This window comes from Gordionus sp. m RMFG-2023, chromosome 5 (assembly GCF_954871325.1).
Source record: "Gordionus sp. m RMFG-2023 chromosome 5, tfGorSpeb1-WG-v2, whole genome shotgun sequence".
Classification (NCBI taxonomy): domain Eukaryota; kingdom Metazoa; phylum Nematomorpha; class Gordioida; order Chordodea; family Parachordodidae; genus Gordionus; species Gordionus sp. m RMFG-2023.
In genome coordinates, this window is record NC_088779.1 from 8,505,990 (window position 1) to 8,526,732 (window position 20,743).

Genomic DNA, 20,743 nt, shown 5'->3' on the forward strand with positions numbered 1-20,743 from the left:
TTTGACCTTTACTCTTTTCACAGGATGGAGGTCTACACCCTGCGCGTCGCTTGGAGAGAACGCCCTAGCTTTCATATTCATTTGTTTCCTTCATTTTGTTTATTAGACAGGTATCCTAAGCACCCGGCTGTCCAGGCCTGTCGGTGACCGGGGTGTCATCTTTAAGCTTCGAAAGTCATCTTACCATATGTCTTTACACATCAGTCATCGAAGAAATACCTGAAAGTTTTATGCTCCTTACCAGGATTGAACTTGCATCCTCTTCGTCCTTCTATTTCCAAGTATACATCTAAGCCATTAGGCCACCCAGTCGATATATATATAAGTATAATAATTGTTTTTAAAATTTTTCAATGGGGTATAATGGTCAAGACACCGTCATATTAAGCAAATCCGATATAAGAGGAAAAGTTCATCATCGGCTTAACCAAACTGATATAATTCATGGCGGTGAACGTAGCATTAAGTATCTGCTCTATTTTTACCTAAACATGAGTATGGTATGTATTGACTAGGGTTAGATTTATATATTTTTTAAGATGGGCATTTATTTTTATTAAAGACTTTGAATATCTAATGCTGAAAAAAACAAATACTATCCCATTACAAAGAGGAAAAAGAGTTTTATAGAAATTTTTTAAAATATAATAAGTAACCATGATCTATATAATTTGGTGCATTTTTTATTGTTCCTTTTTTTAATAATATAACATGATTTATGATAAAAATAATACACCGGGTAAGAAAATGATATAATAATATGTGAAAAATAAGGAATGAATTTTGGATATCATATATTGTATTCGGATATGTGAGTGTTATATAAAAATAATAACATCTAAAATAATATATAACACAAAATATTTGAGGATTTTAGAGAGAAAAAAAAATTGTGATACTTATGATTCAAAATATATGTATAATAATAAGGTGACTAAAAAAAATAATATACAAACGAAATCTACAATGGTTGGGATATATCTCCACAATGTATATATTAACAAACTTAAAACAGTCTTTTGGTTAAAAATTTACAATAAGTACAATAATATCAAAAATTAATGTGACGCGATTTTGCTAAAAATGTTTAAAATATTAATTTTCAAATTAATAAAAAAAAATAATAATAAAATATTTGGTCAAAATTTTGATTTTGTTTATTATAATAAATGATTCTGATATAATAATTTACATCGCTAATAATTTTTAAGAGGTAAAACACGAACTTAGTATAGATTGGAACTTGATTTGGAATATAGAAAAATTAAATATAAGTATTGCTTTTTTTTGAAAAACTTGTACCTCATTCAATATAATCTTTTTTCGTATCTATATTTAGATATAATATAAAAGTTATATATATCATAAGTACATTTAATATTAACAATAAAAATATTGAATTATTTTATATTTAACAATACGAAAACAGCCAGTATTAAATTCATATTATTGTTTATTCTACATATTTAAAATGATAACTTTGACAAGGTAAAATATTATAAATAAATGTTTACGAATGAAGGCCATGGACCCCTCCTTCCATTTGACTCGAGGGACTTCTCTTTTCGAATCTCAAATCACCCTTTTCCATCATAAGTCTATAATAAAATGATGTCAAATATTTATTTTTAACGTTTTTCTTAAATAATAAATATAAGCTGATTGGCAAACAAAATTTCAAAGTTTTTTTAAAACAAAAAGATCAGCTGCATTCAAGATCGAGTTTAGAAAGAAATGTAATCTAGTAATTTAGTCAGCCAAACATATCCAGCCTCCGATCGCGTTTTTTTTATTGTGGAGCTGTCTAACCCGGTCCTGGTTGACTTTCATTATTCAAAAATGTAACCTATCTATTAGTTTAGTATGCTTAAACCGCATTTGTGAATATTTTCATTTTCAAGCATGGACCGAGTTTATTCGGCCCGTTCATAAAAAATCCTTGTTTTTTTTTAAAAAAAAAACCGAACAAAACAGGAAAACAAAAATTAAACATTTTGTTGACCTTTTTAGGCTTCTACCAAATTATTTATTTTAATAATTTAAGCTAATAGTTATTGATGTTAAACGACTCGAAAAAACGACTAATTCAATATTTTAGCCAGGAAAACATAAGCCTCGACATTTGGTATAGATGTCCAAACCTTTGTGCCACCTATGAGAAAAATCCTCTTGCGTTTTTTTTGGATAAAATATTGACTTATCCGTTTTTAAAAAAATCAGCTCAAATAGAACAGTGTAATAACACTAAATATAGCAAAGAATATTCATTCTTTAATTTATAAAAAATATCTGCACCGAATTACGACTTTATTTTCTCTTATTTTTTCTTGCGAATTTAGATATTAAAAAAAAAAATTTTTGATCGCCAAACTCTGAAAGAAAATGACCTATTTACCTCAGATGATCTAAATTGTTAACGCCCAAATTCTGGCACGCGTGTTGAATTCCTGCCGTGAGGTAAGGTAAAAATTTGTGGACGGAACCTTTATCCATGATTGCACCGGAGACACCTTGAGCTACTCTAACTGTGTCATGTTCGCTAGAATACATTTTTATTCCCCCAAAAAAATAATTTTGAGCATAAAATTTCACGAATTAGGATTTAGGAATAGTTTATAAAACTTAAAAAAAATTAAATTTTAGCACTTTTTTAAAATAAACGTAAACCCATTTCTAAATGAATGTAGGCATGGCTGCCGCGGAAGCTAAAAAGTGCTATTGGCTTCTTCCTTATTTTTCAAAATAGTAAATCGAATTATTATTATAATTTTTAAAAGAATCTTTTTTAAGCACCTTATTTATATAATTTATTAAATAATTATTTTGCCGGTTTTAGAAAAGTAGACCAAAAAATTTTTTAAAATATTTTATCGAATTTAAAAAAAAAAAATAATTTATGACTAATATATTTACTCCTCACTTTAACACTACACCTGACAAAATGCGCGAATCGTTTTTTTTCTAAAAAAAGATTTAGGACAAAAAAATTGGAGAAGGAATTTCAAACCTAAAATATCGGCTCAGCCCGCTTTGACTTTCGTTTGACATGACATCGAGAGATCCCATACCTCTGTACTTTTTGAGTCGCATATTGTCAGAGAAAAAATACTCTCCGGGGGCTTCAGTAGTTCCGGCTAAGAGGGAACCCATCATAACTGACACGAAAGAAAAAGAGGGGAAAAAATATATGCATAAATAAGATTTGGTAAATAGTATAACTCGGATTATCTTTATAAACCCTACTTGTCCAAATCTGTTTTTTTAACTTAAATGAAGACTTTAAAATTGTGAAGATCCTTTAGAATATCGGCCACTGGTAAAATTAAAAGTAACGAACAAAATTCACCCACACCGTGTGAGTATCGTACCAATATCAAGTATGGTGCACTACTAGTTTTTTTACATTCACAGTCAGCGCGAATTCGCGGGGAAATATACAAAAATTAATGCGAAATTATTATATTTATATCATATTTTGCATACTTCACCGCGAATTGGCGCTAGCTGTGAATACAGAGTTATGCTTTAACCCATCTTTTTTGTGTAGGACAAACAACTTAAGAGTAGTATCAAAAATAAATTAACGCTATAGAAAAGTAAAGTTTACAAGTTTTCTGGTCCCATGAGAATAGTTGGGGGAAAGATAGCGTTTCCAATTTGATGGGGGGGGGGAGTTCATTCTAGAAGGAAAATGGATATCCTAAAAAATTAATTTTTTTTCAAGGCAGATCTCCGGAGATTTAAGGGGCTTAAGCTCCCCCCTTCCAAAACGACGCCATTGAGAATAGTTATAAGTGCGCTATATAACTGTTAGTTCTTTACTTTATTACCTAGTGACAGGATACCCGTAACAAGTTTTATCTAAATGAATGACTCCTTTAATTTAGATGCTCGTGGTATTCTTTTCAGAGACCCCGGGCCAGGATGGGCCTAATTTTTTTTTTAAATACCCGGGCTGGACGGGCGTATATTTTAAAACCGAATACTTTAAATCGACATTATTAGCTATAAAAATTTTATTTTTAAAAAATACGGGCAGGGCCTGAAAATATAAAACCCGAGCAGTGCAAATGGCATCTCTGCAGGTCTCTGATTTTTTCTAAAAAATGAATTCATTCATGAATTAGCCTGAAACCAGGCATAATAGTTGCTGTTGCTAAAAAAAATTATTGAATGCTTAGGTTATCTATTTATTTTACTCATAATCAAATAATTTATCATCATTAAACTAATTGAGTCTAAATTAGCGATAGCCACTGTTAAAATTTATACTATATAATATTTAATATAAGCGACGCAATTAAGGATAATTAATAAACAGAAAACAGTTTTATAAGGGTATAAAATCATTGCAAACCTTGTTTCCGCTTTGAATTACCATTTTTGGGCATCTTAAATTTTGCAATTTATTTATGTCAATGAATAATGAACCCAAATCAATTCATCGATACAATTTGTTAATTTATATATGACATATAAGAGGGGGGGGGGTTGTTTTACCTTTTTTTTTACTATACAGATTTTATTATTTTTTAATTTATCGGGCATAAATTAAAATTGTTATTGGGTAAATCACTACAATCTTAGTCTTAGAATAAAAATTAATACCCATTATAGTTTACAGGTTAGCCTCTGGCACGTCCTAAAGCCCGGATCGTGGTTGGGCAAAAATTATAACAGGCCGAACCGGGCAATTCCTATATAAATAATTTTTGGGTCGGGCCACATAATTATACATAAAAAATTAGGCAGAGCTCACAAATTTCTGATTTTTCGTAAAATTTTAATGGCTAGTCTGAGCATTAAAATTTTGATACATTTTTTTTTAATTTTAAGCTAATATTAAGATTTTGATTAATACTATTTAAAAAATAGTATTCTTATTTCTTTGTTAAGAGCTGTCTAACTGATATAGTAAGTAAATCTATAAATAATAGTAAACACAAATAATTTAACAATTTATTTATGATATGATCCAATTTTAAATACACAATACAGATATCAAACACAATTGATTTATAATAGATAGTCTTAGAGGAGAAATATAAAAGCCTTAATTTATATTAGGAAAAAAAATCAAATATAGATAATAAAATAAGATGGCCGGAAAATTCGCACAAAAAATTTAATAGGCCGGGACGAATTTTTCTTAAAATGCTGATTTTTTTTAGCAAAATTCTAATACGCGGGATTTTAAAAAAACCGGCCGGGCCAAGTAATAAATTTAACGGGCGAGGTGCCACTTGGGCAAAAATTCCTAACGAGCCAAGCTTTGCAGATCTCTGTCCCAGATATATCCTAAGTAAAAAGTTATTTTTTCTCTTCTTTTCCACTATAAGTATATGTTATCATAACTATAATACCACAAGAAGATCCGATGGCTAGCGCTTTGACTATATGGCCAACATTTTTAAGGCCCCCATCGGCAATTATCGGAACTCCCATTTGAGACGCCAACCTACTCACATCGTATACAGCAGTGCCTTGAGATCGGCCAACAGCGGTTACTTGATGAATAAATAATTATTTTTATTAAAAAAACTAAGATGTAAATATATTTATAAAACAAATCACAATTACAAAAAACATAATACCAATTAAAAATGAGATGATCTAAAAAGTGGGATGATCGTGTCCCTAGTTCGTCTTATATTTGAAACTTATTCCCGTTTAGACCAGTCTATTCAGATTTAGGATACCCTCCCTATTCTGTTTTGAGTGTGTACTAAATCTAATAGCCGTTTCTTTTTCTTCTGTTTAGAGGAAGCTATACAGACGGCTAAACAGATTTCTGTTTAGTAAATAAGATAAACGAGGACAATGAACAATGAGTTTATTTGCAATGCTACACGGTAAAATAGATAGCAATAAAATTTCTCTGGTGCGACTTGCTTTAGGTAAAAATCTTCATTATGATCGCCACTTATCTAAAATAATTTTTTTTGCCTGATAATGTGGCGAATTTCAGGAACTCCTCACTAAAAACATCAAGAGTATTTTGTGATAAATATTACATTCGCAATAGGCAACGTCATTAGAATTATTAGTTAGAAGTTAAAAAAAATACTAAAAACCTTCCTGAGTTATGCAAATAGATCCGCTTCCCATTCCGACCCTAAGACCATCGGCGCCCGCGTCTATCAAATTCTTGGCTTGTGTTCTGGTTACCACTTGATTATGCGAAGATGCAAATTTAATTTTTTTTTAAAGTGATAAAACATAAGGAAGTTTAAAATAGGTTGTAATTCGTAGATACAATCTTTTTCTTAAGACTGCATCCCAAACATCAAAAAAAAAATTAAATTCGATAACTTTCAAAACTTCAGGAAAAAAGAAAATAAACCTCTTTTCTTTAAATGGGAAAAATAAAAAATATGGTCAAAACATATTTAGTGAAATTTTCATTAAAAATTGCTCGCTTATAATAAAACGTTTCTCAGGGGACTAGAATTTTAAAAGCGAGAAAAATTGGAAATTAAAATAATATATTGGGAACAAAAAACCTAATAGGTAAATGATGGAAAAATAAATATGTACGTGAAAGTATCTATATCAGAGATCTGCGCCCAACCAGTTTCAAAAATTTTGACACAGGTTACCTGGCATGACATGTTAAAATTTTACGAAAAGTCTGCCTCGGCCATTAAATTTTTCGGTCATCGCATTTTTAATATTTATATCTATATATAATTTTTTTTATCAATGTCAATTAAGACTCTTATATCTCTACTTAATAGCTATCTATTCAAGTCTCGTTTTAAAAATTAATTGTGTTTGATATCGGTAATGTGTGGTGAAAATTTACTATTTTATATATAGATTTAGTATTTCATTTAGACAGCTCTTAAAACACGACAAAATTAAGCAGATTATAATGAATATTTTAAATAATATTCATCAAAATATATAAATTAAAAAAAAATAATATATTAAACATTTAATGCCCGACTGGCCCATTATAATTTTTACAAAAATCATATATTTGCGAGACCCGTCCGATTTATAAAAATTATAAGGCCCCTTAAATTTATTTTTTTAATTTGACCAGCCCACGGGCTTTCGGACCTGCCAAACTTTGCAGATCTCTGATCTATCTGTATAAAATATAAAGAAATAATAATAAAAACAAATTTTTTTTTTACCATTTCCGCCTATTATCTGTAATTCCGGATACTTATTTTTGATGTATTGAATCATTTCGATCTGAAAGATGGAATTTCCCTGGGATGAATCCTATTTTTTTTTAAATAAAAAAAAACTCTTTGTTTTTTAATGCAAACTAAATAGTAACTAATTATTCATTTTCAAAGTAACTAATTTTTTTTAAATAGTCATTTATTCTCGCTGAGCTTATATTTTGTGGTCGTTTATAAATGTGGAATAGTAGTAACCATAAATGTCAAATTTATTAACACCGTCTTTCATTATTTCTGTTAAATTTAAGTTGGTAATACATGATGGACTATACTCAGGTGGGACGGTGACGTTGGATCCGGTAACCTGAGCTATTATAAGAAGTCTACTTTTGTTAGAATATCGTAGGAAAGACAAGAGGCGAATGGAGATGGTATCTAAAACAAAATCCCGGATTTAGGGGGTCCGATGTGTATATCTTATATCCTATCAATATTTCTATGATTCAGACAGATTTTTTATTAAATATAAATTTTCATTTTATTCTCTTTACAATAACTATGACGTCGACTCCCGCTTTGTAGAGTAAGGACAGCCTGAGTTCCCTGTCTCCTGGCCTAGTACCAACGGCGGCGCCCACCAAAAGTTGCTTTTTAGAATCTACGGATGCTAAAGGATAGTTTCTTCGCTTTATAAGATCGGTTCTGGCTATGAGAGAAACCAGGTTGCCCTGGTTATCGATTATGGGTAGCTTGCCTTTATTGGAAAGATTTTAAAAAAAAATTCTTATAAGGTTTTGTATTTGTTAATTGAAATGATCAATTTTTTAATTTTCTTTTTTTTCAAGAGAATATTCAATATATAAGACTGAATAATCAAATAAAAATGAAGTTAAAATAAAATATGAGAGAAAGTCAAATATAGATGCCGAAAGAATTTCACCTTTCCCGTAATAATATTACATTTTGAAGGCTACAGGCCAAGATTTAGCAATCATCTACCTTACGTTACCCTTAACTTCTAGAAGCTATCCCCCTACCCGCCTGAAAGATATATCATATATGAAAACAAATTGCTCCTAAAATCCCATTCATATAGACTATTCTAAAGAACACGGCGTCGGAGTTCATGCAGGTCTATTCAGCCCAGCCGGAAAATTTTTTTGGAGAGTCCGACATGTCCTCCAGATTTTTTTCGTGTGAGATCTGCCAAGTCCTGTCCAAAAATTAAAATCATTCAGCCCAAATTTTTTAAAGGAAAATTATGAAATGATTTTATTTCCTATGAAAACTTAACACAAATTTTAAAAAAAATGTAAGTACTTGAACTAAAAATGTTTCTAAAAGCCTTGTTAACAATACCCCCCCCCCCTCCCTCCTTGAAATTAGCTATACATTTTTAGCAAAATTTAGGAATTATAACATCAATTCATAAATTCGACGAAAATGCTAGTATGGGGTATTACTATAAAATAGTAAATACATATGGTGATAGGTATAACGTACAATCCATGAGATTAAAATTAAGTAAAATATATGATTGAATTGCTAAATAAAAGCTTTTCTAATAATGATATCAAATGCAATTGTATCTAATAAGCATCTGCTGAGATCAGAGTTTGATTTTTAAGAAAAAAAAATGGAAAGTACTCCTGATTATATTTTCGATGTTAATGGCAAATATAAAAAAAAATTTGAAAAAACAAGGAAATTAAAATATTTTTTTTTTACAAATATCACTTATACTTTATATTTTAATTTTAAAAAAAAATAGTTTAAAAAAAATAAAAAATCATATCCGGTCCAAATTCTGATTTTTTAAAATATATCCGATCATAATATTTTTTATAAAAATCAATTAAAATACCTTTTTTACTCCTATTTAATAGAGCGTTGGCTTCTGAGAGGGATATATTGTCTGGGGCCGTGATTAAATCTTCCAATTTAGTCATAATCTAAAATATAAAAAAAAAGTCATGTATTCATTCATCGTTAAAGATATTTATTTAAATTTATTTTCCTTAGGGTTTTCTTCACTTAATTTTTTGTTTTGTTTTTAGCATGCAACTTGACGAGTTATGTAGTGTTGCTAAACGGTTCGATTTGAGCCGATTTTTAAAAATGGCGTTAAGTGACCTCGAGTTACCCAAGTGTAAATTATATTATTTACCTCAATGAATGTTATCTCAACACCAAAAAAAATTTTTTATTTAAAAAAAAATTAGAAATTTATAATAAATCGGAATAATATCATATTTTTCTGAATTTTAAACTTTCTCCAGGGGTGTATTATTCCTCATGTCCTCCGGCATGAAATCAACGTCCCTCGAGGTGATTATGCCCAACAATTTTGAGCCCAAGGTACCGTTAGCGGTGACCGGAATACCGGTAAAACCTTTGGTGCGTTTTATCTCGAATATTTCGGAAACAGTTGATTGAGGACCGAGCACTATGGGGTTAGAAATGAAGCCTTGTTTGTATCTCTTTATATCAAAAAGTATAAAATATATTCTTTTTTTTAAAAAAAAATATATAAAAGAAAGATTGTTTTTAATTTCAAGTTCCGGGAGGAAAGTTAAATATATTTTATCAATATCCTTCTCCGACCATTATCACATAAATTATTTCTTACTTTAAACTTAATATAAAATAATTTAAATAAAAATGGGGAAGATAACTTCCATTATCAAATTAAATTATTCGTACTTATTTTTGAATAAAAAAAGTGGAAGGTAGCCTAGTAGAAACCAAAAAATAAGTCCTGGTTTATTTTATGATTGAAGTGAAGGATGGATGGGAATTACTTTTCATTTATTCAAATGAATAAGACGCATATCATAATGTAATGCAATAACGTAATCCTTAAATGATGGAGTGCAGATCGTAAAGGATGACATAAAGAATAGGCCTCAACAATGAAGATAAAACACAACTGGCCCAATAGACAAAGAAAAACCCCAGTATTAACTGAACAAGAATATAAAATCTCAACACGTTGGTAAACGGTTGCGTGATACTCCTTTGTTTGTATTAAAAAAAAACTGAGAAATAATTTAAAATTTAATATATTATTTTTTTTAAAAAACTTTATATAATATCGTATACCAACTCACTTTGACTTTATTAACTTCGGCCGCTTGAACCTCTGGCGTGCAATTGTTATGAATGATACCTATCCCACCATGTAACTTATTTTTTTAAAAAATAAAGAAAAATCAAATAAGGTTGTTTATTTTTTAGTTCATCAAAAAGTTGTCAAGGTCAAACCAATTATTTGTTTCAAAAATATTAATTTGGTGATAGATGATCAATCATCCATTTACCAAAAAAAATAATATTATTTCGTATTTATACGATTATTACTGTGCAATCTAATTATATCATAAATCGATATAAAACGATTTTGTGTGGCAAATCAATGGTATATGGCCAACTCGTATTTAGGTAGGTGGGTGAGGGGGGAGGGGATATTTAAGGATTTCTAACATTTATCGATATGAAGCCATCTTTTACGGACAATGGAGCTGTATCAGCCAGATCTAATTAAGGCTCACTATAAAAGTTGTATAATATCGTTTATAAATATCTATTACACCTTTAAATATGTAAAAGTTTGGATACCCATGCGGTACCAACAGGATACATGCAAAATTATTGTACGCAAATTATGTAATGTGAATTTTAAGATTTTATAAAAAATATTCCTTTGTCCCTCACCTCCTAAAATAATAATATAAATGTCGTAATTTTTAAAGGAATCAGAAATATCCGGGATCGTCACGGGTTTTAAAGGGATGCCTGGAATGATAATAATAATCAGGTTTTAACCGTGATAATGCGAAATCTTATATAAGAATGCGTCTCAAATAAATAATCTTTTTATTATAAATGTTAATTACTAATCAAAGTGGGCGGGCCCTGATTTTGGAGGGTCAGGAATTTTAATTTTAATATAAGTATCTACTGTTAAAATATCGCTTGACTACAATGATAGTAATTAGAGGTCTTCAAAGATAAAATTCTCAGGCCCTGCCCAGAACAGGAAAAATTTTTGCACGGCGCCCAGTCCTGTTTCAATTTTTCACTAAGATAGCCTGGCCCGACCCGATTAAGGCATTAAACCAAAATGTATGTTGTTGAATGACAAAATAAACAACTATTTATAACCTTGAAGAGTGGTTAAATTAGAGACATTATATTTATTACTTCTATGAAATATCAAATTCATCAAATGTATATAATATAAAAAAAATTTTAAATATTGTCAGGGCCTGGCCCATTTTAGAACATAAAAATTCGATAAGAAATATCAAATAAAAAATCATTTAAATATTTTTGGACTATATCGTTAATCACTTTATGTGGGGTCTATTGACGGGCCATGATTGCCTGCAATAAAGGGTAATTATAGATTATCACTCTAAGTGGGCGGATCTTATTAATTACCCAAATTGAATATTCAAACAAAGATTTTAATTACCTTTCTATACTTTGTTATCCATATTATTTTTTTATATTACAACCCTCCACCCTCCTAGACCAAGTTATATTCATTAGGAACTTAAGTGAATACCATCATTTCACTTAAAAGATATTTAATTTATCTTTATATCGATATTTTGTGTCTGATAAATAATATTCCTCACTCTCCAAGGCCTAGATTATACAGGGAGATGCTGAACTCCAAATTGAAGATATCTTTTGAAAAGATATCGATTGATATCCATATTTTTATATTGGACATATCATCTACTTTCATAAGGACAAGAAAAAACAACTTTGAAAATAATTAAATAATAATAAAATTAAAAATTTCCAATAATCACGGTTAAAACGTGACTTATTGTTCATTATCCTTTTAAAAAAAATCGAATTCTTAAAGGACAGTTGTGATTCCTATAAAAAATTACGACATATATCTTTTTAAAGATATTTATTTGTATTTTATTTTAAAATTTCTTTTAATTAACTTTAAATTTTTAGTCAAATAGAATTTTTTTTCCCCGTTTAGCATTTAAATGTAAATTTATCTCATCTTATTAGTTCTAAATTCAATTATTTTTATAAGATGATAAATGATGATCAATTTTTTAAAAGACATAATTCTCGGGCTGAAATGAATTTTACTTCCTTTTTTTTAGCCAATACCAATTTTAAATAGAAATATTGTATAGGTTTTTTCCTTCCTATTTCCATTTTTCTTTTTTTCAAATTTATAGGCCCTAAAAAAAAATTAGTGAAACTTGCAGTATAATTATTCATTAATAAAGTTAATTAAAACAATTTTTTTCAATTTAAAGGTTTTTATCTGTGTATTAGAAAATTTGTAGATCAATTCTTTCTCTTATCAATTCATGGTTTTAAATGTCATGCCAGTTTTTGTCTCTTTTTAAAAATTACTTTGGGTACCTGCTATTGATATCGGTTAAGTTCTTCGTTATACGGTACGATTTAGCCAATTTTTAAAATTAAGAATATTTAATTTTACACCGTTTTTAAAAAATCTAGCTGATTAACTAAAGATGTCGACGATTTGGCACAACACAAATAATTTTTTGATTTAATATGATAAAATAATTAATATTAGATGTAAATAAAGATTTTATAAATAGTTTTAAAATTATTTTTAAAAAATTTAACCGAAAAAAAAAATCCAGCGCTTTTTATGAATATATATTATTTTTTCTAATATAGCTAGCCACTCAACTTGTCAAAAAATCTGAAGCTCCCTTTCCCCTGGATATATTATTTCTATTTATCATGAATTTTAAAAATAACAATTTGGAAATAATCATAAATTATGCTCAAAATTAAGCCAAAGTGTAGATTTATACTTATTAATTATTTATTTTTTTAAAAAGACCTTTCAAATGTCATAGTAATAGAATTATGATAATATTTGATTAAAATTTTTTTTTAAATGTTAAATCTACAATATACAAGGTTAATATATAAAAAAAGATAACGAATAAAATATATTTTAAACTATTATAAGTAATTTTATAAGCCTGGCCTGCTTGTGTAAAAAAAAGTCCGTTTGCCGACCTGGTCAAGTTTTCTATTTACGAACCCGACCTTGCATTGTGGCGGTCTCGGTTTAAAAAAACGCGATTTTATAAAGCCTAAATCCGTAACTCGGGTTTACTAATTTTCTCTAATATCCTTATTTATTAGGTCTTTTTATTTATACTATGTTATTATTAATCATAAAACTACAATAAAGTTATGATATTAAAGCTATGGTTAAATTTTTAATTGTTTTTTTTTAAATTAAATTTTTTTTTATAATCACTTTTTATACATACTACTAGATTGGCGATTCAATCATTAAATGCAGGAGTCAGCTGTAGCGCCATTTTATGGTTTACACGTCGATTAAATTAACATCAATGCGCATTCGTATAATGAAAAATAAAGGAAATTAGTTGAAGCGCAAGCCATAAAATAGCGCTACAGCTGACTACAATACATGGACAGTTTTAATTAATGAATCACCAATCTAATACTATATATATATACATCATCGATTAAGTATCACATGGATATAAACTAAAACGAACTTAAAAAATAAATTTTTTTTCTCTAAAAAAATACATATTTTTCAAGGACGATAAGTGTTAGCGAAATAAAAAAAAAAGGATGTTTAAATGACAAAAAAAATCGTTTTCGTTCATTATAAATTTCCGAGGTCTAAAAACACTAACTAGATTTTTTTTTTCAAAGTTCGATACAAAATATCAGTGTAGGGAACAGGAAACCAGTTTAGGGAACAGGAAACCAGAACCGGAAGGAATCCATTTAAAAAAAAATTCATAGTAAGAATCCATTTTTAAATTTTATTGGACTAGTTTTATTATTAAATCTTATAATTTTATATTTCGATTTGTATTTTATTACTAATTAACAGAAGCTTGGAAGCAGAATCAGGGCCTACGGAAGAGCGTCAAATTTAGAGATGCAAAATAACGAAATAAATCTAAAACTTTTTTAAAAAAAGAGGAAAAACAGCGAAAAATAAACTAAACAAAAAAATTAACTAAATACCATTTTAGCAAAAAATTTTAAGCATAAAAATAAATTAAATATTTTTTAAACAAAAATTAACTTCGGTTCGTAAAACAAATTAACTAAATGGCATAATAATAAATGTGATCAAGATATATTGGCAATAAAATATTTGTAGAATATATTTCCTAACCGTAACCATAGGAGAGAACCGAGCAGTTATAAGTTCCAATCGGTTTAAACTGCTTCATAATGGTTTTTTTTTTAATATTAATTAATTTTCTTTATATAAATTAAAATCCTATTTTTTAATATAAATTTTGAATTATAGTCGTTATTTTAAAAAGTTATTAACTTTTACTAATTTTACTTTCGAATTATTCCTTTATTTTTTTAAATTTTAAAAATATTTTTTAAATAGTTTTTTTTTTAATGGGCTCATTTCTTTTATTTTTTTAAAATTATATATATAACATGTAAACTATTTGTAAAATAAAATTTATATATAAACTATATTAAATAAAATCATAATTTAACATTTAATTAGGTATGATCAACGGGGCGTATAGACCCATGTATGTATATGCAGTTAGTGATAATATTTCTATTTTTGAAATATTTTCTTTTATCGGATCATTTTTTGAGTAAATCAAAATTAATATATATATTATAAATTCTTACCATATAAAAAACCAGAGTTTGAAAAATAAGGAAAATATTTTGTAATTTTCAGGCATAAAAAATCTTTCGTGATGAAATCACAAACTTTATTTTAAAAAAAATGGCAAATTAATAGAAGATTTTATTTAACTGATTAAAACTGTATCGAACCTATATAAATTTGTTCATATGAACTAAATCGTTTTTAAAATTCAAAATGAAAAAATAGAACTTAGCCATTTTACCTCGGTTTGACTCTCTGAGTTTGGCAGAGAGAATACACAAAAATTATCTATAAACTTTGCGAATTTTTTAGGAGTTATTTATACACATGATTATTCTGATAATTTTTTTTTCTTTATAAAATTTAAATGTAAATTTACCGCCATAGCGATCGCCATATTAGCTTCCGTGACTGTGTCCATGGGGGAGGATACGAATGGCGTATTTAAAGTGATTTTTTTGGTCAATCTTGATATCAAGTTCTAAAATTAAAAATTTTTACATGATCATTTAAATACAATATTTAAGTTTTATTTATTTAGACTCATAGATGATTAAAACTTGTATTCTAATGAACCCTTTTTAATGTTAAAATTTTGCCTAAAAATTGACAATTTTTCTGCATGAGCTATGTAGTATGTACACATAAATGCAAAGATTAAAGAATTTGATAAACTAGAGAAAATTATTGAGCAATTTAAAATAGTACAAAACGCTTCACAAATGTTTGATAACTGAGCTATTTGCTTCAAAAATGCTCACCTTCAATTTTTTCTTATTTTAATATAAATTATATTATATACTGTTTTTTTCCATTTAACTCAATTTTGTAAGCTAATCTTAATGTAAATTACCATTCTAATGGTCTCTGAGAGAGCAACATCTAAAGAAATTTGACACATTATTTTCAAGCATTGCATAAGATTATCGGAAAGATTTCTGAATATTAAAATATCTGTCATTTAACTGCAAGACAGAAACAACCATAAACCAAAGTAATAATGGTAGTAAGTGTAATTAAAAATAATTATGTCCAAAAATAACTACATTTAGAGAGGAAAGAATTTTAAGAATATTATCTTGAGTCAGTTAAACTTTATATCAAGAGTATACACTCTGAATAGTATTTAGGATCAAATGTTTCTGTGAATGTTTTCATAGAAAAAATACCATCAACAGATTTTATTTACAAATAAAAATTGGCTTCTTTCTTATCCCTAATTTTTTTTTCAAATATATAAATAAATAAAATTAAGTATTGTATTGTATAACATTAAAAATTCAGAATAAGCCAATGTCTATTTTAGAAAAAAATATAATTTTTAAGAGAAAAAGTGATAGATTTCTTTTATAAATGAATATTTTATAATGAATAGAAATATTTCATAGGAGATCGCACCACAGTTAAGCTACCTATCAATGAGGAAAATAAATGAAAGTTCTGTTTACTGGCATAAAATGCTTATAAATAAAACCCTACAAAATTTTTTTTTTGGCTTGAGCATGGAAAATTTCTAATTTATTTTTAAACTTAAGCTGCACACATTCTCTATTATTTACATCAACAAGTCCAAATTTTTATTTTTGCCTAGGGAAAGTGGAATTTTAACTTAAAAGTATAAATTATCCATATTTATAAAAATTTAAATAAAATCAAATACAATAATTGCTTTGTCATAATCTTAGGGCAATTTTTGTTCTGGTTTGAAAAAAGGAAAAAAGTCCAAGCCTTTTTTTTATAACTTTTTTTTAATATTAAGCATTAAGAGCTATAATTATAAAAGTAATAATTTTATATGTATCTTTAAATATATATCAATATTTGGGTGTATAGAGAACACCAAACTTATATTTGGACTTAAGTGATTGAAAAAAATTGCTTGATACTTAAAAGGCGGGTATGAAAATATTTACTGAGTATAAAATATTCTTTATAAATTATTTCTCTTGTGCTACATCTTTAGCTATTATATTATATTGAATATAAATAATAGTATACAAAATTCACAATATATAATTTCATTTAGAAGCATTAAATATTAAACCAAATTTATAATGATAAATAATAAACAAATATTTTATATTAATCTATATAGAATAAATAAATAAAAATATTACTATGTCATTAGGTAGATTAGATATAAATCCTGGTAATATTATAAAGTCACTATATAAAATGATAAATATATGAACGATATACAAAATAATCAACTTATAAGTAATTCCATCACTAATAAACAGTTCTTTTGCTGATAAACCATCAACAATTGGAATGTGATCTATATGATTTTTCATCAAATTCAAAAAAAATCAATGAATTTAAAAATAAATGAATGAATGTTTTACAGGTAAAGTCCAAAATGTAAGCGGTCAGGTAATGTTAAAAATAATTAAAATACAATGTTTTGGTGTGTTATTTTAATTTTTATAAATGCTAATTTTATAAAATCCTTTCACAATCAATGATTTACATTATTTTTTGAATATGTGATTTAACAATATAACTACTCCCTTGTCCTTATCTTGCTACGTTATATATAACCAGTGGCGTTGGCGTGGAATGGTGAGGGGGGGGGGCGGGGTGCATAAAAAAATGTAAAAAATAATAATTCACTAAATTGATGATAAAAATGGTTTAAATTTGAAATACAACTATTTCTTAGTTTTTAATTTGTAAATAATAATTTTGGCCTACAGAATATTTTTAAATAATTTTGCAAAAACCTTATCTAAAAAAAATTCTAGCTTGTTAATTTCATTATAAAGTAATATTAATTTATTCCCATTTTATCGAATGCTAAGCACATATGCCACAATATATTTGACTACCTTTTATTCGGTTAATCATAGTCACTACTAATAAAGCGTATAGAAATTTTTTAAATACCAACCAAATTTGCTAATTACCGATCAAAATTGATTAAAATGTAATAAGGCCCTTATTATTTAATATATATTATAACGGAATCATGTAGTCGAGTCCAGCCTCCTATATTCATCAACCCAAGGACAGAACCACCAAGTTAGAATAAGGAAAAAATAATGATCGTTGCTGGAATTCGAATCCAAAACCATCACATTGGTAAGCGACGCTCTTGTCGACCAAGCCACAGAGGTTTTCCGAAAATCACGATTTGCAAATATATATTATACAAAATTTGATAGTGCCTTTCCAAATGAAAAATAAATAATATACAAATTTGATAGGTATTACCTTAAGGTAGCGACTAACATTAACCTTTTTATGCTGCTATTAAATATAAAAGTATTAAAGCTACACCCATATTGAGTTACTTCTTTTAAAAGATGATAGTAATTTTTTATAATGATAATATTAGTTAAACTTATTTTAGAAATTTTGTTTATTTTATTTTTTCAATATTGTTTTGTGCTTTTAGAATCGTTTTATCTTTAATCTTGATATCAAAGTAATTTTCGAATTTTGTTTATAACTTTCTTATTTATACTATTTAACATGTGAATTGAAGATAAACTAAAATGTGTACTTTAGGCATTGCATATTAGCGTAAGCTTTAGAATTAGTGCTATCAAAAACTGCAAACTTCAAGCTCGGAACAGAGTCTCAATATCAGATTTATGTTAAATTTTTGAAAATATAAATCGATTTAAAATTTAATGAGATTTAGATTACTTCTATATTTATTAAACCAACTGAAAAGAAAAAAAAATAAGATCTCAAAAATATCATGAATCGTGGAAAGAGAAACCTTAATGTATTCAGATGAAATGACTTTTTGAATCGTGATTTAAACTTCAATATTTACGATTCCGCCTAAGACGCCATAATAGTTATTTCGCTTATTATAACTAGTTTTATTCATTGACTGAAAAAACTGATCGATAAACTAGTAAGTACTATTTATATATTGTTCATAAATAAACAATATACCAAGCGGGTTGAAGTACTAAAGAATAGGCACTAATTATTGATAAATTTCCGAGATCATGCTTTCAGATATTTGACCAACCGCTTAAGACATGATATTACAGTTAGCTTCTGGGTTCATAATTAGGTTATTTTTTTTAATGGTTGGATATTGATTAAAGTGTTAATAAAGAACTATAAACTCAAACCATATACTTAGAACTTCTATATTCTCCATTCTGGCACGTTGCCAATTTTACAATTTTTTATTTTTAATAATTCTTTTCCTCTTTAAATCAATTACCAGGCAGAATACAGCAATAAAATATACTAATTAATCCCTACTTAACGGTTTAGTATAAGTTTTAGAATTAGTATTTCCAAAAGCTTGGCTCAATTCAGGCTTAAAATATGACGTCATAGTTTTCATTTTGTTTATAACTCAGTTTCTTCTTGCGGTTCTCATATTTGATTTTGGCAACTTTCATTTTTCTTTATACTGTCTACCAAACGGATTAAATTTGAATACGCGCATAGCCAATAATTTCCAATGGGGGGGGGGGGGGGGTAATTTTTTATATTAAAAGGATTTTTTGCATTAAAAATTTATTAGAACTATCCATCATATAAAATTTATTAGAACTAATCTTCTTATAAAATTTATTTGATGTTTGAAAATATGATAATCTCTAACCTAAATAATAAAATATTGTAAAATACAAAATATGAGCAATTACGGTTAAAAAATATTATAGCTATATAAACCGGTATGTAAATTACAATAAAATTAAGATCAAACATTTTATAATGATTTAAAAAGTTAGTCAAAATATTCATAAATGAACATTTAATCTTTTTTGCAATTACGTTAATTTTTTAATAATTTGTTCTGTGTAATCTCGTTGAGTGAAACTAGTCTATTTATTCAATCAATTTTAAGATGTTATACTTTTGATATAGGGTTTTATTATCTGTAATGAAGAGAAGGTCCTTTCATTTTTCCTGTACTAATTGGTATTGCCAAAATATACAATATTTATAATATATTTGAAAAATTAATAAAATATTTTTAAAAGTATGCAATGCTTTCTTTCATTGCATTTCTTGGAAGATAATATACGATTAATCTTTTATACCAAGATTAATATTCTGAAATTAATTGGCCTTCAGATACACTAATATCCGTAAATTTAGCTAAATATTTAATTTTTTTCAATATAAGATCTAATATATCCTCAGATCAGGGTGAGTTATTGATATATAGTAAATAAAATAGAGGCATTTGATGAATCACAAATCATTTATTGATTTGAGCCTAAAATGCATCCAAAAGTGAAATTAAAATGGTTGTTTTTTAGTAATCCTCAATGAAGTCTATGTTAATATTGGAACAATTTGTTTGTCGGTGGAAGTCGCATAAATCAAAATTATTGGTTGATATTATCTCTTAATTTTCGCAGCAATAAAATTATATTCGCGATTCTCATAACCTCTTGCCAAATAAATTTTTTGAAAAATATTGCATTTTGTGTAATAAATAATTTATTTATACATTCCAATCCAATGAAAAAAATCGGTAGTCATATAATATTTAATAATGCATCAGTTTCAGATGAAATATATGTTTCAGGTTATTCATATTTCTCCAAGGGCATACAAAATAAGTTTTTCTAGATCCAAAAAAATCTGTTACAGCTTTATGTCGAAGGCTATATCTTGTCATGCAGGATTTTTAACAGTGTCTTTTTTCGTGTAGCACAAGAAGTCTCAGAAATATCTATATTCAACAAATTCTGTCTATTAGGATATCTGAACATTTCATACACCCCTATAAATTAAATATTTTTTTTTGGTTATTAAATTTTCTTATATCCATCAGTGTTTGAGGTTTAAAAAAATGTTAGGAAATAAATTTTAAATTTTAATAAGATAGAATATTAATATACAAGAATTTAATATTAAATTAATTTTAACTTTTTGCTAATATTTATAATAGAATATAACCTATTTGAAATAGAATACTTTGCAATTCATAATTCATGAAACCCTTTTATAC

At 27.3% G+C, this 20,743-nt stretch overlaps 1 protein-coding gene across 1 annotated transcript; it reads right to left on the reverse strand.

Moving 5' to 3' along the window:
* Positions 1–731: 731 nt before the first annotated feature.
* On the reverse strand, positions 732–17,140 carry LOC135930064 (inosine-5'-monophosphate dehydrogenase 1b-like). Its single transcript, XM_065466846.1, has 14 exons — positions 17,014–17,140; positions 16,920–16,968; positions 15,182–15,283; positions 10,247–10,321; positions 9,407–9,616; positions 9,001–9,088; positions 7,688–7,890; positions 7,143–7,233; positions 6,075–6,170; positions 5,364–5,507; positions 3,008–3,155; positions 2,396–2,539; positions 1,515–1,598; positions 732–1,329 (listed from the first exon to the last, which is right to left on the reverse strand). The coding sequence occupies exons 1-14, from the start codon at positions 17,094–17,096 to the stop codon at positions 1,308–1,310; spliced, it is 1,539 nt and encodes a 512-aa protein (XP_065322918.1). The 5' UTR covers positions 17,097–17,140; the 3' UTR covers positions 732–1,307.
* Between the last annotated feature and the right edge of the window lie 3,603 nt (positions 17,141–20,743).